The sequence below is a fragment of the Oryctolagus cuniculus genome, chromosome 16 (genome assembly GCF_051225735.1).
Source record: "Oryctolagus cuniculus isolate XC-2025 breed Fujian yellow rabbit chromosome 16, ASM5122573v1, whole genome shotgun sequence".
NCBI lineage: Eukaryota > Metazoa > Chordata > Mammalia > Lagomorpha > Leporidae > Oryctolagus > Oryctolagus cuniculus.
This window is the reverse complement of record NC_142882.1, coordinates 47,149,020-47,174,355: the sequence shown is the minus strand read 5'-3', so window position 1 is coordinate 47,174,355 and position 25,336 is coordinate 47,149,020. Positions and strand designations below refer to the sequence as shown.

At 40.7% G+C, this 25,336-nt stretch overlaps 1 protein-coding gene across 50 annotated transcripts in view; it reads right to left on the bottom strand.

Annotated features, from left to right (window-relative positions):
• Positions 1-25,336, bottom strand: part of HDAC9 (histone deacetylase 9) — a 659,964-nt gene that overhangs the window by 93,127 nt on the left and 541,501 nt on the right. For 29 of the 50 annotated variants that reach the window (XM_089315332.1, XM_089315314.1, XM_089315324.1 and 26 more), the window contains 2 exons: positions 5,131-5,372; positions 797-947 (listed from right to left, as the gene is read on the bottom strand). In XM_089315332.1, the coding sequence (XP_089171458.1) occupies positions 797-947; positions 5,131-5,301 (322 nt within the window). In that variant the 5' untranslated portion in view covers positions 5,302-5,372. The remainder of the gene's footprint in view (positions 1-796; positions 948-5,130; positions 5,373-25,336) is intronic. The other 21 variants (XM_070059608.2, XM_051853224.3, XM_070059617.2 and 18 more) reach the window with 1 other exon arrangement.

The window sequence follows — 25,336 nt, the reverse complement described above, 5'->3', positions numbered from 1 at the left end:
GAAAATGGCACAGTGATGCTTTGAAACTACCAGCTTCAACTGCCAATTTTCAAGAGACCATCAATGGCTTATTTAATTGCTTTTGCAGAAAAGGAATTCCCAGAATTAATACATTTTTTTAAAAACACCCCTGACGTAAAAAACAGTTCTAGAAATCAAGAATCTTGGGCACCATACTCTATCCCTTAAACACATTAAAATGACCTGAGTTGCTGGTTTGAAAAATTTAACTTTTCTTTAAGCCCCTCTGAGTATTAAGCAAATAAATGTTGCTGACAATTCCAGTCCAAGTCATCACATTTTAAACCTCTGTACGACCTGATTTGGAACTGACCTACTAGAGAGGAATTATTTGGCTATGTCTCCCTCTTGTGGAGAGTTCTTTTTGCAAGAATCTGAGCAGGCAGACACTCCAAGCGGCCATGGCTTGACTTAAGGAGCAATTATTGCTTAGGCAGGAGGAAGGAAAGCCAAGAGAGGGGACGTGGACTTAACAGGGTTCTTAAGCAAAGGGGCTTATCCTGGACTGCTTTAATATGAGGGGCTACGTTCACAAGAAGGGAAATCAGCATCTTTGCCAACACAACGCCACCCTGACTCCTTGAGGAACTCTGCAGTTTAGATCAAGGGGCCGGCAGGTGAAGGTTAAGGCTTTACACGGGCGTTTACGATTCCTTCTCCGAATTAAACACCGACAACCTGGGCAAGTTAAATTGCGCTCTTTATCAGGCCTCTTTCTGAATGGCGATCAGCTAAAGATGAGGGAAGAGCCATCGTTTACCCTGGCGCCTCTTACTTTCTCGTCCTCTGTCTTTGCCTCTGAGAGGAGGAAGCTGCAGTTCTCTGCGGTGCCTCTCTACTTCCTGTTCTTGCCTCTGCTGCTCCAGTTTCTGCTCTTTTTCTAGGAGTTCTTGCTGCTGTTTTATGGCTAGAAGTTCCTGTTGCAACTTGCGAGAAGAGAAAGACATGAGAGTGTGCAATTTCTTTAGGCTTCATCATTAGCACTGACCAACATTATGAGCTGGTGGAACTCGTTTGCTTTAATTTATAGTTGACCCGCTTTTCCATACATCATTCAATCAGAACACAAGCCAGTAATGCCACGATGGTCTTAATGTCACCAACAAGCAAGTTTCCAAGTAGCTACCTGTGCTTCCCGATCAAAATCAATTACTCGCTTTGCTAATGTCTTTTTGTCTCTATCAATTAAATCTTTAGTCTCCCTCACTAATTTTGCTTTGTCCACATGAACTATGTGGAAGGCACTGCCCAGAAATCCATTTTACAACGCTTCTCCACTATAAATAAACAATCAAAGCTCTCAGTTGAGAAATGTCACAAAAATCATCAAGTGAGTAAAATGGTGATATATGAGTTGATCTGGAGAAAATTACCTCCTGTCCTAGTATAAATTCTTAAATATGTAAATAACAAACATTTTTTCTTACACTTTTGTTAACTTATTTTTTTAAAAACACACAGCATGAAACAAATAGAACAAACGCCAAAAATATTTTAAAAATGTATAAAGGTCTCCAGAGACTAATGTAAATCGATATGTCCATAATAGGTTCTTCCCTAAGAATAGCAAAAAAATGTTATTCTTTCACTCAGGCCATATAAATCTTCATTAGTCAGGAAAGTATTGCTTCCATAAAACCACACTTTAATGCATTATTGTTTGGCTCTCTGCAACTGTTGAATTCACTTCCAAGCAACGAATAAGATGAATATGAGGCATTCTTAACAGTTTCCTAGGAAGAACAGTCACTGTGCCCACAAAAGGACAACTGAAGCCCTTGAGTTTCACCTGCGCTTTAACATTACAAGACATGGGCTTGGCTGGCCAAGCTACTAAACTGCTCAGAACCTGACTCCCCTGTCCTTAACACACAGAAAAATCAGCCGCGTGCATCAGAGTCATAAGGCAGATAATGTTTAGGTTTGAACCGCACTCATTCGAATTATTATTACCATTTGTAATTGTAGATACTAACAAAGTGAGTATATAATTTGTTTTTTACATTTGTAAGGTAACTGAGTTTATACTGAAAAATAAGTGAACAGAGAGAAGTTATAAGGAGCGGCATCAGGAAGCCAACTGGAGCCCACACTCTGTCAAACACAAAAGGCTGACTCCCAGGAGCACATGGCTAGTAGCATTTCTGGTTACCCATGCTACCTGGCTCCTAGCTGTTTTAGCTCTGATACACCGGTCCCTCAGTGAATGATTTTAGGTCTTCCATTGCAGCAGAATACTCAATCGCTTAAACTCTGCCTTAGTTAATTCTACATAGATATTAGAGTTGGACAAATTTATTCAGTGCTTCCCCAGAGTTTTAGTGCAATTGAACTTTAATCTGCCTTGGGGTCTAGAAAAGCTCACAATTATCCTACCTGCTATGTATTACCAAAGACTGCAGAAATGACATTTAAAAATAGAAAAATTTCACCCCTCCATTTCCAAATGTTCTGAGGTAGGAGACAGGTAGGGTGACTTTAGAGGTTTGGAGGCAGACAAGGCAAGACTATGAATCTTGGAGCAACCCCTTACTGGCTGTATACCTTGAAGCAGTTACCTTATTTCTCCCTACCTCAATTTACAAGGTAGAAAAATGGGACGACAGACTCTAACCCAACAGCTCTTGATTATTAAAGAAGCCAAAGATTCAAAAAAGCTAATTTAGTTTATCTACCATGTATTATGTTTGTCTCATATATGTAAAATCTAAAAGAGTATATTTACAAGCATCAACTTTTAGCCTTACTCATAAGAATGTGATGAACTAAATAAAAAATTAAATGAAAATTTGCTAATCATAAAAGAAAATTTTAAGTATGCTCTCAGTTTCTACGAAAACAATTTATTCCTTTAGAAAACCATTTTAAAAGCTAAAACTTCCTTTAGGCTACCTCAAAATCCTCTATTTCTCAGGAGTCTATTTTCCAATATTTTCTAGGCTTCAATACACCTGCTGTATAATTGTGCTTGGTCCAAAGGTACAATTATCTAGTTACTACTATTATCTTTTGAGTAAAATCAAATACATAATTACCTTCTAAAAAACTTTACTTTTACAACTACAGAATGCACCAATCATAAAGAAATAACTTGCCTTGTACTCAGGGCAAAAGGATTCACATACAGCAGCTAACTAAACTAGATAGATCCTTAGATCTTAAAGTATGGAGAGAAATGTAATTTCACTCCATATGCATGCTGGGATGGACCTAAGGGAGAGATCTAGACATCAATATGCCCATTATTGCTTCACAGGTCCAGTGTTTCAGCATTCGTTCAAAAATAGGTCTATGAACTACCTGATGGGCACCCACACTTCAAAACAGAGCTACAAGTTACAGATTCCATGGAGGACCTAAAGAAAATGTTCACTCTTAGAAATAAGACATCTTTTAGGTTAATAACATGCAAGAGTTCTTAAAGTTCACTAGTAAGAGATAAAAATGTATTTATTTATATCAAGTATTTAGAAAAATAATCTAGGTATGCTAAGCTGAGGAAGACTCTGGCAGAGCTTGGAACACAGGGAAAAAAGCATTTTGGCCTTCTCAAGCATTATAGTATTGATGTGGTAAAATTATATAATATTCAGCTAGATTAGTTTTCTGTATTATTCCCACATCAGTGTGTATAATCCTGATATCAAGAAACTGTTAAGTGTTTACAAAACAATAGAACATGACATAACATAACAAAAATTTACATTAACAAATTAGCATATTCAAGACATCTTTGAAGGAACTGGATATAAAATGAAATTATAAATATTCGCTACTTTCAAACCACTATCAAATTAAATTAAATTAAATTTCAAATTAAATATATACATAATCATTTTAAAATAGCCTTATCTTCAAATGATTTCTTAAAAAGTTGAAAGACATGTTACAAATAAATGTAAAGTAATATTAATTTCTGAAGATAACAAAACAAATATACAGCACATCTAAAATAATCTAGTAATAAAACTGGCCATCAAAAAAGTTCTGGGATATGGATATATGTCTCCAAGAATAACTTAAACACCTTAAATCTCAAATTTTCAACTCCTAAATTTGCTTCAAAAATTTTTTTTCTACAAGTCTATACAATCATTGGAAATATTTGAACCAGCTTCCCCATATACTAATACCTTGGACTTTTTATTATGTTATTGCCTTGAATATATACCATGATTTTCTTCTATAAGCAGATACGGATATATTCAGAATATACACTTCTAGACCAAAGACTGAAAGGGGAAAACCATCTCTATTCACAGAAGTAACGAATTCATCCTCCCTGGTCGATGGTGCATGTACACTCTTTACCCCGTTTTTCAGGGCTGACATTGCTCTTGGAGAAGAGATGAGGTAAAGGAGCAAAATCATGGCGGGCAGGATCCAAAATGAGGGTAAGAAGCTACTACTCCTGATGCTGCAATCTATGATCAATGGAGGAAAGAGTGGTAGAGGCCCTGTTCTGGTCGACACCTGGTCTGAGTGGGTCCCTGGTCCCCAGTGTGGTGGTGAGGGGCAGAACCTGTAAGAGGTGGGACGCACTGGCAGGTTCATTAGGTCATGGGGTTTCCACTCTCAGAAATGGATGCACATGGTCTTGTGGGAGTAGAGCAGACTGGTTTCCCTGAGAGAGTGAGCAAGGGAAGGAGGGGAGAGAGAGAGAGAGAGAAAGACTGCAGTGTTATCTAAACAGCGAGCTTCTCACCCTGTGATCTCCCCTTTTGCCCATGGCTGGTGCCCTTTCAGCTTCTCTCCCACGCTGCCATGGTTCCCTGGGGGCCTTTGGCCAGACACTGGCACTGCCTGTCAAGGCCCCTCCAGCCACCAGAATCACGAACCAAATAAGCCTCTTTTGCAAATTACTCAAGCTCAGGTATTTTTGCTTTAACAACCTCAAAACAAGCCACAACAGACTTTCTAAACAGCAAAGCAGATTTTCAGAAGACACTTGCCCAACGTTTTCCTTAGTATGATCAAAATGTCCTTTAAGCCGTACCTGCGTGTCCTAACCATGGTGAAACTCCCTTCATCCCATGCCCGCCATGGGCGCACCTGGGGCACTGTGCAGATGCCTGGGGAAGAGACCACAGACAAAGAAACCTCTGCTACCTTGATGTGCTCCTGAAGCTGAGCCTGGTGCTGCCGCGTCAGATTCTCGTGCTGTTTCTGAAACTCGGCGATCAGGAGCTGCTTCTGGATCTGCTGCTGCTGCTGGATGAGAAGTAGCTCCTGCTGCAGCTGCTTCTCCCGGACCACGGGGTCCACGGCGGGCATCATCATCCTGAGGTCCGTCCTCAGGTCCAAGGGCGAGATGGGCTCCAGCCCCACAGGAACCTCGGACTTCACATCCACTGCGGAGCCAGCAAGAGAGAAGGGGGGAACGGAAATCAGCACACTGGTTTGAAGACATGCAGAAGAGGAGAGGCAGTGCACCCTGCATGACCAACCCCGTGGCAGTGACTCTGGTTGTTTGTTGACAACCGCCTTCTGAGCATTGGTTGTGATGAATGGGCCCGGTGAGAAATTCAGGACAGCCAGTGGTGTTCTCCGGTAGAACCCCCACATTTCCCTTTTTTCCAAAGAGATGACTTCCATTTTTCACTGGTACCAATGTGATTCAGAAAAAAAAAATGTATTATGCTGCACCACTTACAAACACAGAGTCTATCTGGACCAAAAAAAATGCAACCCTATTGAAAGACGTCATATTTTAAGAGAAAACCTTCACTGCAACTCTATTTGAGCACTTGTGAACATTTGTTGTTGTTTTGTTTTTTTTTTTTTTTTAAATCACAGCGAGATGATGTAATCTACCTTAAAAAGTAAAGCCTATAATGCATTTACAGGACTATTGGACCTAGTAAAGGAAGACTACAAGTCTGCGTTTTATTGTGGGAGACTGTGATGTGCGCCACAGCATGGGTGCCGGATCCAAAGGGCAAGGAGCGATCATGGCCAAGTTTCTGAGTGCTGGCTTCACACAGAAATCAGATATATTTTGGTCACCTCATTCCTGACACAAACAAAAGGGCAGGACGTCAGGAAACTTGGGCCAAGTATTTAGTCAAAGTCAAGTATGCAAACAAGATCTGACGCTCTGAGAATAATAACAGAAGTTCAACTTTAATTCTATAAAAATTAAACGAGTTAATGCGTATAACATCCTCAGCACCACTCCTAGTAGATAAAAACGGCTGCTTTCTGAAGGAGTGGTTTGACCAAGAGAGCCACAAGCAGGGGAAACGTTCAGATGTGCCAGCGGTTTACAGCACTGCTCACTGTCCCTGCCAAACTGGCAGTGGACTCTTTCGAGGACGCCCCTTCCCCAAGGGACCCACAAAGTTTTGTAGCTAAGAAAAGGAGGATAAATCATAGATGATTGGGCTTTTGAAGAGGAAGTTGTGGCAGAGTGGACTGCATGGTTCAGGCACTCCTCAGCATCAACCAATTATTACTGGGACACAAAAAAGCAAGAAAAGAACCAACATAGAAGCAACCTAATTTGTAACTGAAAAAAAATTATTTGGAAGACTTAAACTCTGGGAACAACAGCAACAGCAAGGAAACATCCTCCAGGAAGTGGACTCTGCCACGTGGGTGTGACACTTTTCAAAATCTGCTCCAGTGCCCGCATGTCTGTCCCCATTCTTCTTCCTGCCTATCTTTGAGGAAGCTATTAACTTCCCCCTGCCTCAGTCCCCTCTTCTGGTAAGTGGAAATTATCACAGTATGGAATAAATTTGATCACCCATTCAAAGTACTTAAACAGCATATAGCACACATCCCTCCACAGTGCTTTGCTTTTGCTTAAATTACACAAAAATAGAAATTTCCTATAAAATAATATAAATCCTCAATAGTGAGTGATTAACCAGGCAAAAATAAAAACAAATATTAAAGTAAGATGGTTTATGATTTCTATTAAATATTAGAAAATAAAAGCTCTAGGCTGGCGCCAAGGCTCACTAGGCTAATCCTCTGCCTGCGGCGCTGGCACACCGGGTTCTAGTCCCGGTCGGGGTGCCGGATTCTGTCCTGGTAGCTCCTCTTCCAGTCCAGCTCTCTGCTGTGTCCCGAGAAGGCAGTGGAGGATTCCCAAGTGCTTGGGCCCTGCACCCGCATGGGAGACCAGGAGGAAGCACCTGGCTTCTGGCTTCGGATCAGCACAGCACGCCAGCCGTAGTGGCCATTTGGGGGGTGAACCAATGGAAGGTAGACCTTTCTCTCTTTCTCTTTCTCACTAACTCTGCCTGTCCAAAAAAGAAAAGAAAAGCTCTAAAATCTTTAGAAAATGGACAAATAAATACAATTAAGCAACTGAAAATCACCTTCACCAGTAAAGAAATGCAAATTAGATATAAAAATAAAGCATCTTTAATTAACCTGCAGTACCACAATGCCAGCCCATAAGTATTTCTACCATTTGATTCAGGTTTGCCAACTCTAGGAATGTATAATAAGGGGATAATACAGAGAAAAAAGTTTAATATCATATTATTTACAGGAATATTACTACAACTGAAATCACCAACTAAAAAAAAAGTCTAAGTAAAATATGTCACATCTATTTGGCAGAAAAATATGCAATCATTCAAATAATGTACATGGGGACATTAAAAATGCTGTTACATTAAGTGAAAAAATGGAACAAAAGCAACATAGAGACCATGATAACTAATTAAACTACATAAATAAGGGGCAGTGTTTGGCAGTAGTTAAAACACTGCTTGGGGGGGGGCCAGTGCTATGGCATAGCGGGTAAGGGTGCCACCTGCAGTGCTGGCATCCCATATGGGTGCTGATTCATGTCCCGGCTGTTCCACTTCTGATTCAGCTCTCTGCTATGGCCTGGGAAAGCAGTAGAAGATGGTCCAAGTCCTTGGGACCCTGCACCCATGTGGGGGAACCTGCACCCACATGGGAGACCCGGAGGAGGCTCCTAGCTCCTGGCTACAGATCCTGTGGCATTTCAGCTATTTGGGGAGAGAACAAGTAGATGGGAGAGCTCTCTGTCTCTCTGCCTTTAGAAGGAAGGAGATAAGGAGAAATATCATTATATTATTAGAACTGTATCTATGAACTACATTGAATGTTCTATTTGTATTAATATCATATTAACATGAGAATTGAGGAGAACTGTGTTGCAACGATTATCATGCACTTGGTGTGATCCTGAGAATCTGTGTTAACGAATTCCTTAAATAATGAAATGAAGGAAATTTAAAATAAACTATATAGTTTATCAAAGCAATATACATTTTTTGAGCTCTAAGCACCAGGCTTCATTCTAGCTGTTGGGGTTCAAAAATGTTTAAAAACTGATAAAAATTCCAGCCCCAGTGAGCATAGATTGGGGTTTTAATTGTATTGGTCTCTATAAATTCCTATAATAAAGACTGGTGACATACAGAACTGAAAACAGTTGCCTTTTGGATGGGAATAGAAATGATTCTCTCTGTTCTTCTATTTTTCTATATATTTTTCCAAATCGAACATAGCTATGACTACTATTATCATAAGTAACTAAAGTAGAAGCTGGCATTGTGGCACAGAGGTTAAGCTATCACTTGTGATTACAGCATCCCATATGAGCACCTGTTCAAGGCTGGGCTGCTGCACTTCTGATTCAGCTCCCTGGTGATGTGCCCTAGGAAAACAGTGGAAGATGGCCCAAGTATCTGGGCACCTGCCTCCCACGTGGGGGACCTGGATGGAGTTCCAGGCTCCTGACTTCAGCCTGGGTCAGTTCTGACCCTTGCAGCCATTTGAGGAGTGAACCAGCAGATGGAAGATCTTTTCCTCTCTCTGTCTCTCCTCTGTCATTCTTTCAGATAAATAAACCTTTTAAAAAAAAAAGAAAAAAGGAACTAACAGATTTTCAAGAATCTCAGTTGAGATCTACAAAGTTCGTATTTCATGTGGATTAAAGGGCTATTATCAGTAAATCAAGAAATTCCAACAGACATCTTGTCTATAGATGGTAAGGCTTTTTTAAAAAAAGATTTATTTATTCATTTAAAAGGCACAGTCAAAGAGAGGGGGAGAATCAGAGAGAGAGAGAGAGAGAACAGGAGCATGGAACTCTACCCTTGTCTCCCATTTGAGTTACAAGGGCCCAAGAATTTGGGCCACCTTGTACTGCTTTCCCAGGTGTATCAGCAGGGTGATGGATTGAAAAGTGGAGCCTCTACAACTTGAACCAGAGCCCTTATAAGATGCTGGCATCACAGGTGGCATCTCAACCCACTGTGCCACAATGCTGATCTCAGATGTTGAGGCTTTAAATACTAAAACATTAAATGCCCTTGCTTGCTGTTTGGATTGCATATGTGTGTACATGTAGACTGGTATCAACCTTGGGTGCCCAACACTGGCCATTTTTCAATGTATTGATCAGAAGTTTACTGTGAGTTTACTTGTGTTTCTTTAATGAAAATGGGAAAGTTTATTAATAAATTAAGATTTTGGTGGGAAATGCCTTCTAATGAATGATGTCTGTAAAAGAAAATAATGTAACAAATTTTGAAGCAAATGAAGATGAGGATCCATAAGAACTCTAGGCTACAGTGCCCAGTGCAGCACTTGGAGGCCAGGCTGTGGAGGAACATAAGATTTGGAACACTAACTTAAAGGGCTGGCATAACTCCAAATAAAAGCAGTGGTTGTTAATGATTTATTTCATTTTTTACATTACAAAGGCCAAACTAGAGCCTTCAGTTTTTACAAGGAAATCTTCATAAACAAAGGTCAGACTTTAACCCCCATAAAGACAAAATGTAAAAATTCAAGAGCCCCCAGGGTTTGTTCTTGCCAGCCTTCTTACTATTCATAAACTACTAACATTGAACCACTAAAAAATTTCCCAAAAAAAGATAAGTGTGTGTGTGTGTGCGTGTACAGTGGGGTGTGTGCAAAGGTTTGGAGGGAGTCCCCATGAGTCTCTGAAACAGTTATTGTAAACCTCAGAGGGTAATTTGACTTCTTAACCTGCTATCCCAACAGAAATGATTGTGTCTAACTGCTTGCCTTTGTTCAGGGACTAATCACTAAATTGTGAAAAATCACCCTCAACTTACAAAAACTGCTCCTGATTATAAATAATTGCCCAAGACTGAGAGAACACGGCAGGCAGGATCCCAGTCTTTCATCCAATTTATTCAGCAGCAATCCACATTCCATTTGTCTAGACTAAATATAGCAGCGTTTATACAAGAAATCAATAGTGCTCACAGGGAGGAGAGCACAGGCATGAATATTTCATCAAACTCAGCAACAGCAATCAGCAAACTGATGGTCTGTGCAGGTCATCTCTGGCCTGCTGGATTAGTTCCTGAGGCTTGGACAATAGCTCATCTCTGCCTAATCATAATCCTCTCATGGCCATTCTTTCCATCTTTACCATTATTACATTGTGGGTGAGAAAGGCTCATCGTATTCCAAAAGCAACGCTGGATTCTTCTTCTATCTTTGGCGATAGGCTAATAAGCTTTCCCAAGAACAATAATCGTAACATAACGCCAGGGTTGAGATTCCACAGGTTACAGTCATTCGCCTATCACAGACTGTGAAAGAAAGGGGGCTGTCCATAGCTGCTCCATTATCATCATCAGAAATAATCAACTCACAAGGAAAAATCTGCCTCCAGTTTTAACAGTGAGGAAATCTCTACTCGCAACCCTCCTTATCTGGAAACAGGCAAATTCCTCAAATCAGGTGGCCAGTGACACATGAGTTGGAAGGAAGCTGACGACAACAAATAAAAATGTTAGCCCTCACGACCTCACAGCACACCTGAGAAGGTAACCTGACACAGCCAGTTTTACTTAGACTCACTTTATTGGTTTGAGATTGCAAATACATGCAAACATATATATGTTATTTTTATAATTATTCTATTAGATACCAATCAGAACGTTCCCACATACATATTAACTAACTTTCATCATCACTCTACAAAACCGTGGTGTTTCTTTACAGCCTCTTTCTTGTTTGTTTATTGGTAGTTCATCCTTTTTCTGTTGAACATTTATCAACTTATGCCATTTAAAAATTTTTTTTAATTTATTTTGAAAGTCAGAATGAGAGAGAGAGAGAGAGAGAGAGAGAGAGAAATCTTTCATCTGCTGGGTCATTCCCTGGATGGCCGCAACAGCCAGCCTCTGGGCCAGGCTGAAGCTAGGAGCCGGGAGCTTCATCCAGGTCTCCAAGTTGCACATGAGGGGTCCAAACACCTGGGCCATATTCTGCTGCTTTTCTCAGGCCAGCAGCAGGGAGTTGGATTGGAAGTAGAGCAGCTGGGACTCCAAGGGGCACCCATATAGATGCCGGCATCACGGATGTTGGCTTTACCTGCTATACCACAATGCTGATCCCCCATTTTTGAAAGAAACAGTATTTAGTTTTAATGAGGTTGTATGTGAAAAAAAAAATCTCTCATTTCAAGTTTAAAAAAAAAAACACTAGATCACATAGAGGCTTATAATAATTATAAATTTAATTAAGCAAAATATATACATGTTTTGATTGAATTTCTTTGATGGACTTTTTTTTAACACTAAGGCTTTGAAAAGAGTTAATCCAGGAGGCCGGTGCTGCAGCACAGTGGGTTAAAGCCCAGGCCTGCAGTTCTGCCACCCCATATGGGTGCTCGTTCTAGTCCCAGCTGCTCCTCTTCCAATCCAGCTCTCTGCTATGGCCTGTGAAAAGTAGTAGAAGATGGCCCAAGTCTGGGTCTCTGTGGGAGACCCAGAAGAATCTCTTGGCTCCTGGCTCCAAATTGGCTCAGCTCCAGCCATTGCGGCCACTCTCTGTAACTCTGTAACTCTTTCAAATAAATAAAATAAATCTTAAAAAAAGGAAAAGAAAATAGTCAATTCAGAAAAAATTCTTAATTCTTCATCTTGAATCTGTTATTCATGGCACAGGTAAGCAGGGAGAGAGTTCTTATGTTCCAAAACAGGGCACTTCAGTTCTGCTTCATCAACTGACTTGCAAATAGACTCATCGTTTTAAGAATGTCCTGGGGCAGGCACTGTGGCAAAGCGGATTAAACCCCTGGTCTGCAGCGCCGGCATCCCATATGGGTGCCTGTTCGAGTCCCAGTTGCTTCACTTCTGATCCAGCCCTCTACTTTGGCCTAGGAAAGCAGTGGAAGATGGCCCCTGCCCCCACGTGGGAGACCCGGAAGAAGCTCCTGGCTCCTGGCTTTGGATAGGTGCAGCTCCAGCCAATGTGGCCATCTGGGGAGTGAACCAGTGAATGGAAGACCTCTTTCTCTCTCTCTCTCTCTGCCTCTCCTTCTCTCGCTGTGTAATTCTTTCAAATAAATAAAAAGATCTTTAAAAAAATAAAAAAAATTTAAAAAGAATGAACTAAGTGAGCAATTTGTAAACTCCAAGGATGGTAAAGTGCTGAGAATGCACAATTCTGTTCATGTCTGACTGTCACCACAGCTGAACACTGTGCAGGATCTTCTCAGAGCAGCAGAGTACAACACACAGGTTTCACAAAACAAATGAACACATAAATGGTACAGGCACAGTGTCAGTGGTGATCTGTTATGTCCATGGTTTCTCTATAAACATGGGAACCGTGTTTAAGGCTCTCATTTAATATTCATAATAACAGAGGCCAAAGCTCAAGAGACCACATCAACAGTGTTGACCAGAACCAGATGATGCTTAAGTTCCGTTTACCAAGGAAATGGCTGTCCATGTCCACCAGCAAGGGGACAGGGGCACTAAGATTTCTAGGTATGTTGTCCTGATCATCTAGCCTGCTTATTCTGCCCCTCCTTTCTTGTTGAGACCTGTGAGAGTTTGGGCTGCTGACTCTGTGCACTGGAAGAGGCTGTGTGCTCGAATATCATCCAATCAAATGCAGAGTTAGTGTTGGTAGCTCAGGGTCCGTAAGTGAGTGTGGAATAGCTGCCCCATTTAAATGTCATCAGAGCTTCCTGGGAGGATAGCTCACAAGGGTAGTTCAAGTACATGGCAAATTCTGCAGGAGGAGTGCCACCTTCCATGAGAATTATTAACTGTCTCCTATTTACATCAGTTACACGATTTGCTGTAAACACATCAGCACGTACCCTGTTGCCTTCATGTTGTCTCTGAAACTGGGCAATACCAAGATGTGCACCAATGTTAGCTCATCAGGCAGTGTCAGACAGGGTTTTGTCTTCTAGGGCATGTGCTGCCTTGTCTTGTTTCCATGTTTTCTGCCCAAACCAAAATCCATAGGGAAGAACAGCAGCATCCAATCCCAACTAGGAAGTTACATGTCTAAAGTTTCTGCAAACCAAACTCTTTGCAGGCACATACGCAATTCTACTGCTCATCTGGTCAGGAAACCCAAGTATGTTTCTCCCCAGGAGTCTTTTAGAATGGACACAATGAGGTCTGAGGAGACTGGGCCACAGAAGACCCATTGGTAGTACAGTGTGTTTCTATCCTAACCACACCACCTCATGTTTCAGATCCCAGCCTCCCTGGAAGCCTCTTTCGGAGTTTGCTCTGGTACAACCACCAACACCACCTCTCGTTGTGAGAGTCTACCATTCTGCCTCCACTGCTACTCTTCATGTTGACTGGCGAGTGGTCGTGGCTTGATCTTCCACATCAGTCATATTTCCTTCTGACCATGACTTTGGCCTTGGAGTTGTGTCGCTAATTATGCTGAGATAGGATCACAAGGTTCTGAGGCTGTGTCCCTATACTCTAGGGAGAAGAAAGAGCCTCCCAGTTCTGTCTGCACAGCAAAGCTACTGAGGGTGGACAGAAAACAGAGGGAAAGTGCATCCCAGTGTTGCTCAGTAGTGCATGCATCCACCAGCTGCCAGGTGTGAAGAGGTCAGACACTTGCTCAAGGTTCCTGGCTGAGAAAGACAGCAGGGAATCTGGGCTGTGAGGCTGCCCAGGAGAACTTGTCATTTCTCTCTCATCTTGGGGAAGTGGCTACCTTGCTCTTTACAGTATAGTGTCGCCAAATGCCCCAGACCTGGAAACCTCTCCTCCTCCACACAGAGCATTCTGGGAAGGGAGTTCTGGTGTTCTCACTGCCAAGATCCACAAAAAGTGGGTGAAGGTGGAAGTCGGAAAGGCATCTGCAAGAGCTATGAAAATAATGTGGAGTGGGCATTTGGTGCCGCAGGGAACAGGCCACTTGGGATGCTGGCATCTGTTGGGAGAGGGTTCCAGTCCCTGCTCTGTTTCCATTCCCAGCTTCCTCAAATGCAGACCCTGGGAGGACCTAACACACAGTTTGTTCCCTGAGCCCACATGGGATGCCCAGATCAAGATCAATGTTGTTGGCTTCAGGTCTAGCTAGCCTAGCCCCAGGTGTTGTGGGCATCTGGGGCTTGACCATGGATGAGCTCTCTCTCTCCCTCTCTCTCTCTATATCTCTCTCTCCCCTTGCGTGTGCACACATGAGTCCATGCACACTTCCTCTTTCTGCCTATCAGATGAAATACAAATAAATAATTTTGGTTTTGATCGGCGGCGGGATTTGACCTAGTGGTTAAATTACCACTGTGACTTCCTCATCCCATACCAGAGTGCCTGATGGACATCTGGGTTGATTCCATATCTTAGCTATTGTGAATTGAGCTGCAATAAACATGGGGGTGCAGATAACTCTTTCATATGCTGATTTCATTTCGTGTGGGTAAATACCCAGGAGTGGGATGGCCAGGTCATATGGGAGAACTATTTTTGGCTTTCCGAGGTATCTTTATACTGTCTTCTACAATGGCTGCACTAGTTTACATTCCCACCAACAGTGAATTTACCTTTTCCCTCCACATCCTCTTGCTCACATGTCTTCTTTTCATACTTATTTAATTGAATAAACATTTTAAAATATAAGCTACCACGCCACTAAAGTTAATGGCAATAAAGATGGGAAGTATGGGGTGTGAACCCTATTTGGTAGAGCTCACAATTCAGCACATTTCGTGTGTGGTGGGCAGGTGACCAGGTCCTATGGCTGAAGGAAGTATGATATAAGCATACAACTGCAAAATAACATATTATGTTATTTTTAACAGGGGGAATTTTAAAAAGACAAGCCACTAATTATTACAAGAGCCAGAAAAGACTTCACAGAGAAAGCACATTTGTCTGACGCTTCCTATGTCAGTAACAAGGCAAAAAATGTGAACTCAGGGTGGGAGGATGGCACATGTGAAACAAGAACCGGAGGGGCCAGGTTTGTATCATGGCAAGTCAACCCACCATTTGTGTTGCTGGCATCCCATATGGAGCACCGGTTCATGTCCCAGCTGCTTTGCTTCCGATTCAGCTCCCTGCAAATGTATCTGGGAAAGCAGCAGGTGGTGACCCAAGTTCATGGGCCCCTGTCACCCACATGGGAGACCTCACTCCTGGCTTCAGCTTGGCTCTGACCGAGTCATTGCAGCCATTTGGGGGAGTGAACCAACAGACGGAAAGTCAATCTCTCCCTCTCTCTCTCTCTCTGTCACTCTGTCTTTCCAATAAATAAAATAAATTAGAAAAGGAAAACTACAACTGGCTTCCAGGACCCCAGAGCTGGACCACAGAGAGCCAGGTGATGCAACACTTAACTCATTCACAAAGTCTGGCCTAACCTAGCTCCAAGGAGTCCACGAGACTAAAGTAAGCTCCCCTTATCTTTTTTTGTGGGCACCAACTGACACCAAATATTTTAAAGGAGAAGCAAGGCATGACAAAATGTTTTGTATCTGGTGGCAGTGCAAAGTGTGACACCATAGGGCGACAAAAGGGAGGAATCGACTCCTTCTCTGTCTCTCTTGAGACTTCTCTTCCTTGCCACCCTCTCTTATCCCTATCCTCCTCCTCCCTCTTTCCTCCCTCCTTTTTCTTTCTCTCTTCTCTGCCTCTCTCCATTCCCTCTCCTCCTCCCTCTTTCTCTATGTTTCCTACTTTTCCATAAGATTAAGGAATTAGAACAGAAGTGGGCAGGCAGAGTAACAACACACAGGAGACAGTTTTTCAGCCTTTGGGAAATAAGTAGAACTTAGTTTTTATTTTCAATGTCATGAAAAGTCATTGCAACCACCTTGCTGTTTCCCTTGCCTGAAATCGTGCCACCACATCCCAATCCTCCTTTTCAACAGCTGTTTAGAACTAATCAAATATAATTTTGTAATTTTAGATGCATTCTTCTTCTTCTTTATGTTATGTTGGTTGTACTGTCACATAAACTGAGGACAGGGCTGTGCGTGGTGCCTGTGTCCTGTTCCTCTAGCTCTTGGCCTCACTGCAGCCTCATTGTAGACTCAGGTCCTAAGTGTTCCCCTCTCTAAAGAACACACCAGAGACCATCTAAGGGGACACATGCATCTAAAGTAACATTGAAGCTGTTGCTTTCAGACTCATGAGGTGGACTTGACATTTTCCAAGCATTCTTGGATGCAGTAAATATGTGCAAAGCCTGATGAAATGCCAAGGAAACCCATGCAGCAAACATGCGCGGTGAGCACATCACTGATGGTTGACTCTGGAGGCCCTCCTGGGCCTGCTACCGTCTTCTCCCCAGAACTCTCTGTGGTGGTCCATTCCCACGGCAGCATTTGCTTCCTATGAGATCCAATTCCATCTTCCTTCTGCACACTCTACACATCCATTGCAATCGTGGCAACCATGTGCACAGGGACCACTGTCCCTCTCCATTTACCTGTCACCCACAGCTCTTTTTCCATCACCACTTGCCTCCAGCAAGTGATATTTGGCTCCTTTTTGTTTATCCAGACCCAAACGATGGGAATAAACCTTTCTGTGCCTAAATGGTTTTTGAACCCATTAGGTCTCCACACCACCACTGCCTGTCTCGCTGCCTCAGTCTTCAGTAACTTTCTTGACTCACAGATGTCAGTGGGGGCTCCACTTCCACACTGCTGGCCCGTTTCTCACACTGTGTGCTTTCTACCTCTGCTTCAGGCTCAGAATCACCCATCCTCCCTTTCCTGGAGACATGCTGATCATTGTTTCATTCTGTAACCATGTGATGCTCTTCTAAGTCTCCAGGTATTTTCCTAAAACCCCTTCCTCCAATCCTAACCCATTTTTCTAGGCTGACTCTTACTCACCCTTCATACTTTAGCTAAAACCTGACTTGATGTAGGATGTATTGTCCCATTAAATTTGATAATCCTTTCTGTAACATTTGTTCAATGCCCATTTTCATTACTATTCTGAATTCCATGAGGGTCAATACTATGTTTTCAGTGCCAAGCACAGCAAAACAACATAGTAAGGCCTCAATGCATGCCTGGGATGAATCAGTGAGTAGGTGAATGAATGGGTGGTTGATAGACGAACACTACAGGAATAAAATTAGAAGCAGATGTGCACATTTGCATGTACAAAATCACATAAATGGACACACACATCCAGTGACAATTCTACAGCAATTATTTATCGGGCTTTTTGACCATGTGAATTACAGATATATACTACTTTATTGCTTAAGTTATTGGTAAGTGAGTTAAGTTTCTCACAATAGTAATTATGTGAACATCTCAAAAGTTTTTCCACCCTAGGTTTCATTTTTGCATTCCCCAGACTATACTGTATCTCTTAAAACTTGAAGTGCTGACATGACAACCATCAAAGCTGCATAAGAGGCCATGGAAGAAAACAAATCTAATGCATTTGGGCTGCTTGCTTCATTAGGAATCACTGAGTTCACCTCCTGAATCATCTAAACAATAGTACTTAATTCACAAATAAACGTCTCGTGTCCATTATTAGAAACTCAGACCAGCACTGATTAACTGTAAGACAAGAAGTTTTCTTCAAATCTCCAATTTGAAAGGTGAAGAATTAAACTAATACGTGTAAATATAAAAAGATAAGCCCTCTTAAAGCTATTTAATCAAAATTGTTCAAGATAGTCTGTCAACAATAACCAGTAGCTGATAATTTTGTAAAACACCAAAAATGCTTCTTATTGAAGGCTCTTCATTAAAATATATAGTTTTGGAAGGCACTTTTTTTCTGAAAAATAATTCAAAATTTGAGTGTGCCTAATATCAAAACTGAGAAATGGGAAAACAAAAGACTATAGTCTCAGTCTGATAACAATCTTGCCAAAATTTCACTTTAGTAATAGAAATATTCTTATTTCCCTCTGTTAAGGTTTGTGATAGCACCATCATAGAATTAAAAAGTTAGTAAATTGTCAAACATGAAAAGAGTAATTGCTACAGTAAGAATTATTTGAATTGATTAGTCCAGATGTATAATTCTTCCTTAAAGCCATTCTGTTCGTTACACATGTCTCTAGTCTCTTAAAGTGCACTAATACATGGCATAAGTGAAAAGAAAATAAATGCAAAAAGCAATCTGGTCTTTGATTTACCATTCTCTTATTTCCCAGGGGTCTGAACAGGAAACAAAAATAACCACAAATGACTAAAATATCAGTAGGCCTTGAAATATCAACATTTAAGTTAAAGCAAGCTAACTTTTTAATCAAAGCCTTTACTATTTTGATTTACTTAATTCAAGCTCTCTCTGCAAATATGCTTTTGAATTAAGCAGTCATAACAAACCATAACACAAACATGAATTGCCAACAGATTTGTAATACACACTTAGTCCTCCAGCACTGCCACGTTTGCTAGTTCTCTATCCTTTGAGAACTGAGTAAAAGCTTCATTGAGCTCCATGCATTAAGGAAACAAAACCAAGCCAATTTATGGAACTTCAAGGTAATAGGAGTTAAGAACCTAATCTATGCAATTTTGTAATTTGAGACAAAAATTTAATCTCATACAAAGGAGCCTGAAAGTAAAACCTTTTGTAGATTAGAAATTTTAGTGCTTTAAAATAGAAAATAGGGGGCTGGCATTGTGGCATAACAGGTTAAGCCACGGCTGACAGTGCAGAAATCCCATATGGGTGCCAGTTCAAGTCCCAGCTGCTTTACTTCCAATCTAGCTCCTGCTGATGCACCTGAGAAAGCAGCAGAAGATGGCTCAAGTCTTGGACCCCTGCACCCACATGGGAAACCTGGCAGAGGTTCCTGGCTCCTGGTTTTGGCCTGGCCAAGCCCCAGCATTACGGCCATTTGGGGAGTGAACCAGTGGACCTCTCTGTCTAACTCTCCCTATCTCTCTCTTTCTTTGTAACTCTGCCTTTAAAATATATCTAAAAACAACAAAAATATAAAATATAGGTATAACTCAGAAGAGTTATTAGTCTAGCCACACAGAACCTTTGCCATGTGGCATACAGGGTAAACTGACTTTTAATGGAACACTACAATGGAGGTGAGACAAACTGCCCCTTCCCATATTTTTTTTTTTCCTACAACTGATAATTTCTTCTAGCTTATAGACAAATACTAACTGCATTATTACTATTTGAAAATGGCTGGCAAAGCTTCCCTCTTGTGAAGATCTAATGTTTAGGGCCATGGGACCCCTGGGGGAATTGAGTAATGTGGCACATAATCCAAGTTTAATAAATACTGGTTGACTTAAAGGCTCCCCAACAGTTAGTTCTGGCTCTGTCTGGACAAACTTCACCAGTTTATTCAGCAAATTAAACTTTTTCAAAGACTGTATTCCAATGTTTCTGCCAGAAACTTGTGAACAGAAGCACCTGGCTGTGTGCTATTCTACTGGAAAAAGAGTTTTATCACTCTTGTCTTCTCCCTGCAAGAAACAATTATCCTTAACCAGTTACGAAACAGCTTGAGATTTTCTGGAAGCCTTACTGCTTCCTATAGTCAGACAGCAGTACATGAGGGCACTTACTTCACAAAGTTTGTGGAAAAATGGAATTAAAATGTAAATCAGAGCTGACTTGTAACTTAGCTGTGAAAACATCAGCATTCCTCCTCACAGGGCTTGAGTCTGACTCCCAGAAGCAGCTCCTGGCTCCAGCCTCCTGCAAATGCAGACCCTGGGAGGCGCAGGGATGGCTCAAGTGACTGGGTTTCTCTCACTAACATGGAAGACCTGGATTCAGTTGCCAGCTTCTGACTTCAGCTTTGATCCAACCCCAGGGTCAGCATTGCACACTGGGGGAATGGATTCATGAGAGCCTTCTCTCTTTCTGCATCTCAAATAAATAAACTTAAAAAAAAGAGAGATGTACTTTTAATCCTACAAAAAATTTGGGGATGCATACATACAAGGGGTCCGTGAAAATGCACATTAGAAAAAAACAATTATGCAAAGACTTCAACTTTTTGCACCAATATAAATTTATCTTTTAATCCTATTTTTCCACGAGCTTTGAAAAGTACCCTCATATATTAAAATACACAGGATAAATAGCAGAAAAGCAGAAATGGCAAGCATGTTGCCTTTCTACTTTTCCACTCTGATTCCCAGTGTATTGTTCTCTTCTGTCTAATCTTTCAGTCCTTTAGGCTGATAACAGGGCTTCAACCAATGCCCATTATTTTCATTCCAGAGTTCCACTGTTTCCTCACTGCTGAGGAAATGTTTATTACCAAAAAAGTCTTAAAGTCGTACTAAAACCTTCTAATACAGGGTTGAGCTGGCTCTTAAAAAGTATTTCTTTCAACAGCTTGCTGGGCACTTTCTCCAAATAAAATCTATGAACAGTTCTGCCATATAAAACCAGAAAAGAGTGCAAATGTTTTGGGGAGTAAGAGGAGGAACTAATGCCTCACCACCAACCCCACCACCACCACCAGAATCCAGGCTCCTGGAACTCAGCTTGAAAAACCACTATTCTAAGGTCATTATTTCTTAGTTTATTCTGCTAAATTCAACAGGGGCAAATCTCACTACTGTTCTTTCAACGGAAAACGTGCATTCTTATTTTACAGAAACTGGGATTGTGGGAATTTGAAAAATTTGAATGGAAAATAATGAAGCTGCACTCTGTATACAAATTAGAAAAAAAAGCAAACGTTGCAACAGAAATTCATCTAATGTTGCAGTTTTGAGCCTTATCAAGTGGATTGGCAGATATGTTTAAGTTACTGCCACATGGTGGCACCATGTTTGCTTTTAAATAGAAATACCCACTACCCTTTGTCAGGAAGTACTTTTGACTCTGTGAGTTTTAAAATAGTGAGCTTTCAGGTCTTAAGTATCCAAATACAAAGCAACTTCCCTATACTGATTCCAAGTTTGGCTTTCCAAATTTGGGAAGGACAAATAGTAATAGCTTATTGTGGGTTGCTTTGGAGAGGCAGTTTGTATTCTAATGTAAATTCTCGACCCAACAGTAAGACAGCACTTATCAGGTGCCAAACACTGCTTTGAATGCTCTGTAAAGTAAATGCTAATCCATTTGTTCTGTGTACAACACTGAGTGTGCACTACCTGTAATCCACGGGAGAGCCCTCAGAATGAGTCTCACTTATGGATGAGGAAAATGGAGGCCACAGGGCACTTGGCCAAGGTCCCTCGGCCACCTAGTGACGCAGCAGCGATTACAGCACACACAGTGCAGCCCCAGAGTCCATGAACTTCACCATTATTTCCACCCTGATCCTTGGGGAGTCCAACAAACAGCTCACACAGTTTGCTGTGGAATAGGACTTGGTATAAATGAGATTGAGAAAGTTTTTGTTAAAATAACATTACATGGTTTAATTTTCAGAGGTGAAGAAATGCATGTATGTGTAATTGGGAATTTATTCCTCAGGGAGATGTGTAACTGAACACACTTCCACGTGTATATTTTCAGGTGACTCTGTGCACCTTTCTTAACACGTGTTTCAGGGCTCTTTACAGAAACAGTTCTGTATGTAAGAATCCCAAATTTGGAATTTCACCATTTTCATTTAGCCGTACAATAAAACCTTGTTTCATCAAGACAATTTTCTTTTTCTTTCTCTGTTTTGTTTCCTTCAATTCCCCATGGCTTTACTCTTACCTGTGAGTCGGCTCACTCACAGTCAAGACTCCTCATAATGAAATTGTCTCTGTACTTGATTCGCAAAATCCCACTGGAGTGTATCAGAGTTAGACATACTGGTTCATAATTAACTGTAAACACTGTTAATGAGGTTTGAGTGGGCTGTTCATAAATCTGTAGATTGTCGTTTAATTGAAGAAAGTAGTAACAAAAATAAGAGGCAGCTGTTTTTTGACAGTGTGAGAAAAGATTTGACAGGATCGACGTCTGGGGTTTATTTTTTTCTTAATCCAGTGCTTTATTTACATCATGATTCCCTGCACACTATGAGAGAGATTCACTGGCTATTCAGGAATAACCCACTAGATGTACCAAGGTATCATCTCAATGTGCATTAATTAAAATAAATAAATAAATAAATGTGCATTAATTAAAAACACCCCTACTTTGTTATAAGAAAATGTAACAGTTTTTCTCTGCGGCTTCTTTTTAATCAGAATCTCATTAAGTTTTTATTTCTGGCGGAACACATATCAACTGTCTATAGAACTAGCCTTCATTGAGAGAACTGTCAGCCTTATAGCATGAATCCCATTTTTTAAGCACAGCTTTGACAGAATCAGTCTGCAATCTGAAGCGGTCCCTTTTGATACAAGCAAAAATATCAGAAATCACCAAAAGGATAAAGAGATAAATCACCAAAAGGATAAAGAGGATGAGAACTCTGTACAGTAGTGTCAGCAAGCTATGGTTAGAATAAAATGCAGTCCATATTTTGTACTGAGGATAATTTTGGTACTGCAACCTGAGGATAATTTTTACATTTGTCAATGGTTGGGAAAAAAACTAAAAAAAAATTCATGACATGTGAAATTCAAATGTCCGTGTTTATGAGTGAAGTCTGACTGGAACACAGCCACTCAATTCATCTCCACATTGTCTACAGCTGGTGTTGCCCTGCTAAGGCAGAGCTGAGTGCTACAGCGGAAGCATGATCTGAAAATCTGGTATATTTATCATCTGCCCCAGCAGAAAATGTTTGCCCACCAATGCTGCACAGATCTCTGTCCAATTTTTATTCTCACACAGTGGAACCTCCCTGTAATAATCCAACTTGCAAGCTACCTCTCTACACTACTGGCTTAGTGTAAAATGGTAAAACTTAACCATAGCATATTTTACCTAAAATAAGTAGAAAACGGAATTTGCTGACAAAGAAAAACCCACAGAAAAGAAGCTCTAAGTATTGTCATGAGTTTGATGTATTGATTTTGGACTTTGTCTTCACACTAGGCAGTTAATGAGAAAACAAACACATAAACAAGGGACGTTATGGGGGGGAAGCCATTGTAATCCATAAGCTGTACTTTGGAAATTTATATTCATTAAATAAAAGTTAAAAAAATAAGAATTACTATTTTAATGAGCAGGATTGTGCCAAGCACTGGCTATGATTTTTGCATGGATCTCTCATTGCATGCAGCAAACTAATTATGGCATTTTACAGATGAGTGCAGACAGGTCAGAGCTAAGTTTGCCAAGGTCACATATACAGTATTTTTTAACGTGTTCCTTTTATATGTTGCTTACCAAAAGACTTGGTAAATGTTAATTTCAAAATGATGCTAATTTGTTTTAAATCTCCATCAAATAAATTGCTAGGAATTATACATTACTGTAGTGTTAATGCTTTTATGAATATTTTCAAATTTCTTAGAGTTATGCTGAACATCTTTTTATGTGATTATCATTCATAGTCCTTGCCTATTTTCCTCCTAGTATGGTCTTTACTATTTATTTGTTGAACTCTTTATTTAGTAAAAACATTAAGCCTTTTACCGTGATATAAATCAAAAGCATAAAAAAATTATCTCAAAAATATAAAATATGAAGCTACAAAAAAAGAAAGAGCATTAATTGAAAGATGTTATATAATATTCCATGCTAAAAAATTCAGGTGGATTCTTCTCCTAGCTTACCTCTCAGAGATAATATGCCTGCCAAAAGCAAATTGGAGAACAAATATTGTTCAACTGAAATCTCATTTGGTAAAATACAACAAAAGACAGACTGCTCAAATCTATGTAGCAGTTGCTATACAATTCCCAAGCTTATAAATGAATATATGATACATATATGTGTGTGTTCTTATATACATTTAAACTAAAAAGGCCAGTATATCTTACAGAAATCAACACTTGAATGGGTTTAGCAAAGGAATGTTTGGAAATTAAAGGATATTATGTTTATTTGATATTTAAATTCTATTAACAATGTGTGGGTTGATTTTGTTTACACTGAGTATCTTAAAACCCCAAGGTTTTAAAGAACCATCATATGTACCTCAAAGCTGCAGTAATACCTACAGTAAGGTTGGTTCCTACGCTCCAGGGATAGATCTGCAGCCAAACCACTAAGGAAATCGGGTGCCTCGAACAAAACAGTACTGGTATGGAAAAAAAAAGAGTTATCCAAGCATTCTTCCAGATATCAATGTAATTTTAAATTAATGTAAAGTCAGATCATAGGAAATACACTGCTAATCACAGAGCTTAGTAAAGCCATTCTGAATCCAATGGCTTTTATTTATTTTCCACAGGGTTTATAATATCATTTAATATAATTTAGATCAGGCCAGTAGAACACTCGAGCAGCTTGAGAACTCATTTACTACACAAGATCTTAAGTTCTAGCTTTTTTATAATTCTTTAAATGAATAGTTTAGAATCTGTATCCATGAAAATACAGTAAAATATATATTGGTATGGTTAAGTAGAAGAAATAAATGGGAACAAAAACAGATGCAGTTTTTCTTGATCCCATGAGAAATACCCTGGTGTAAGGGTTATTCCGGTTCATTCACCCTGCCAGGGTACAGGAGAAGTATGATGGTAAAATTGCATGTGATTCAGATCACGTGATGAACTGAACTTCATGTGATTCCTTGGTTCAGCAGGAAACTCAAACTGCCATGTCAAGGAGGCTTCCATTGGTCTTACAGAGGCAGTTCACCTAGGTTTATTCCTCCCCAGAGTAGACCGGACAGGACACATGGCACAGGTCAGGCCAAGGTTCAGGATCTCTGGGTGTGTCTGGAGAGACGGTGGGGCTAGCACCTCACATATTCATTTGCATAAATGACAAGGCACCTCCTCTGAAGAAAAACTCACCATCAGACAAGAGGGAGCCAGGCCAGACACACCTGACCTCATAACCATGACTCAGCTGTGACTCAATACATGGCACATCCCTGCTCTCTGCACGCTCTTGCCCAGCTCTCTAGGTACAAACCTAGCTTCTTCCTCCTGAGCTTCTCTGAAAATGCAGCCACCAAACTTAACAGTAACCTCCACATTGCATCGACTGAGTTTTGGTCCTACCTGATCCTCTCAAGTGCAGGATATTGGTAATTTAGGGAATTAGTGAACACATGAACCCATCTAGCAGTCTTCTCAAGGCTG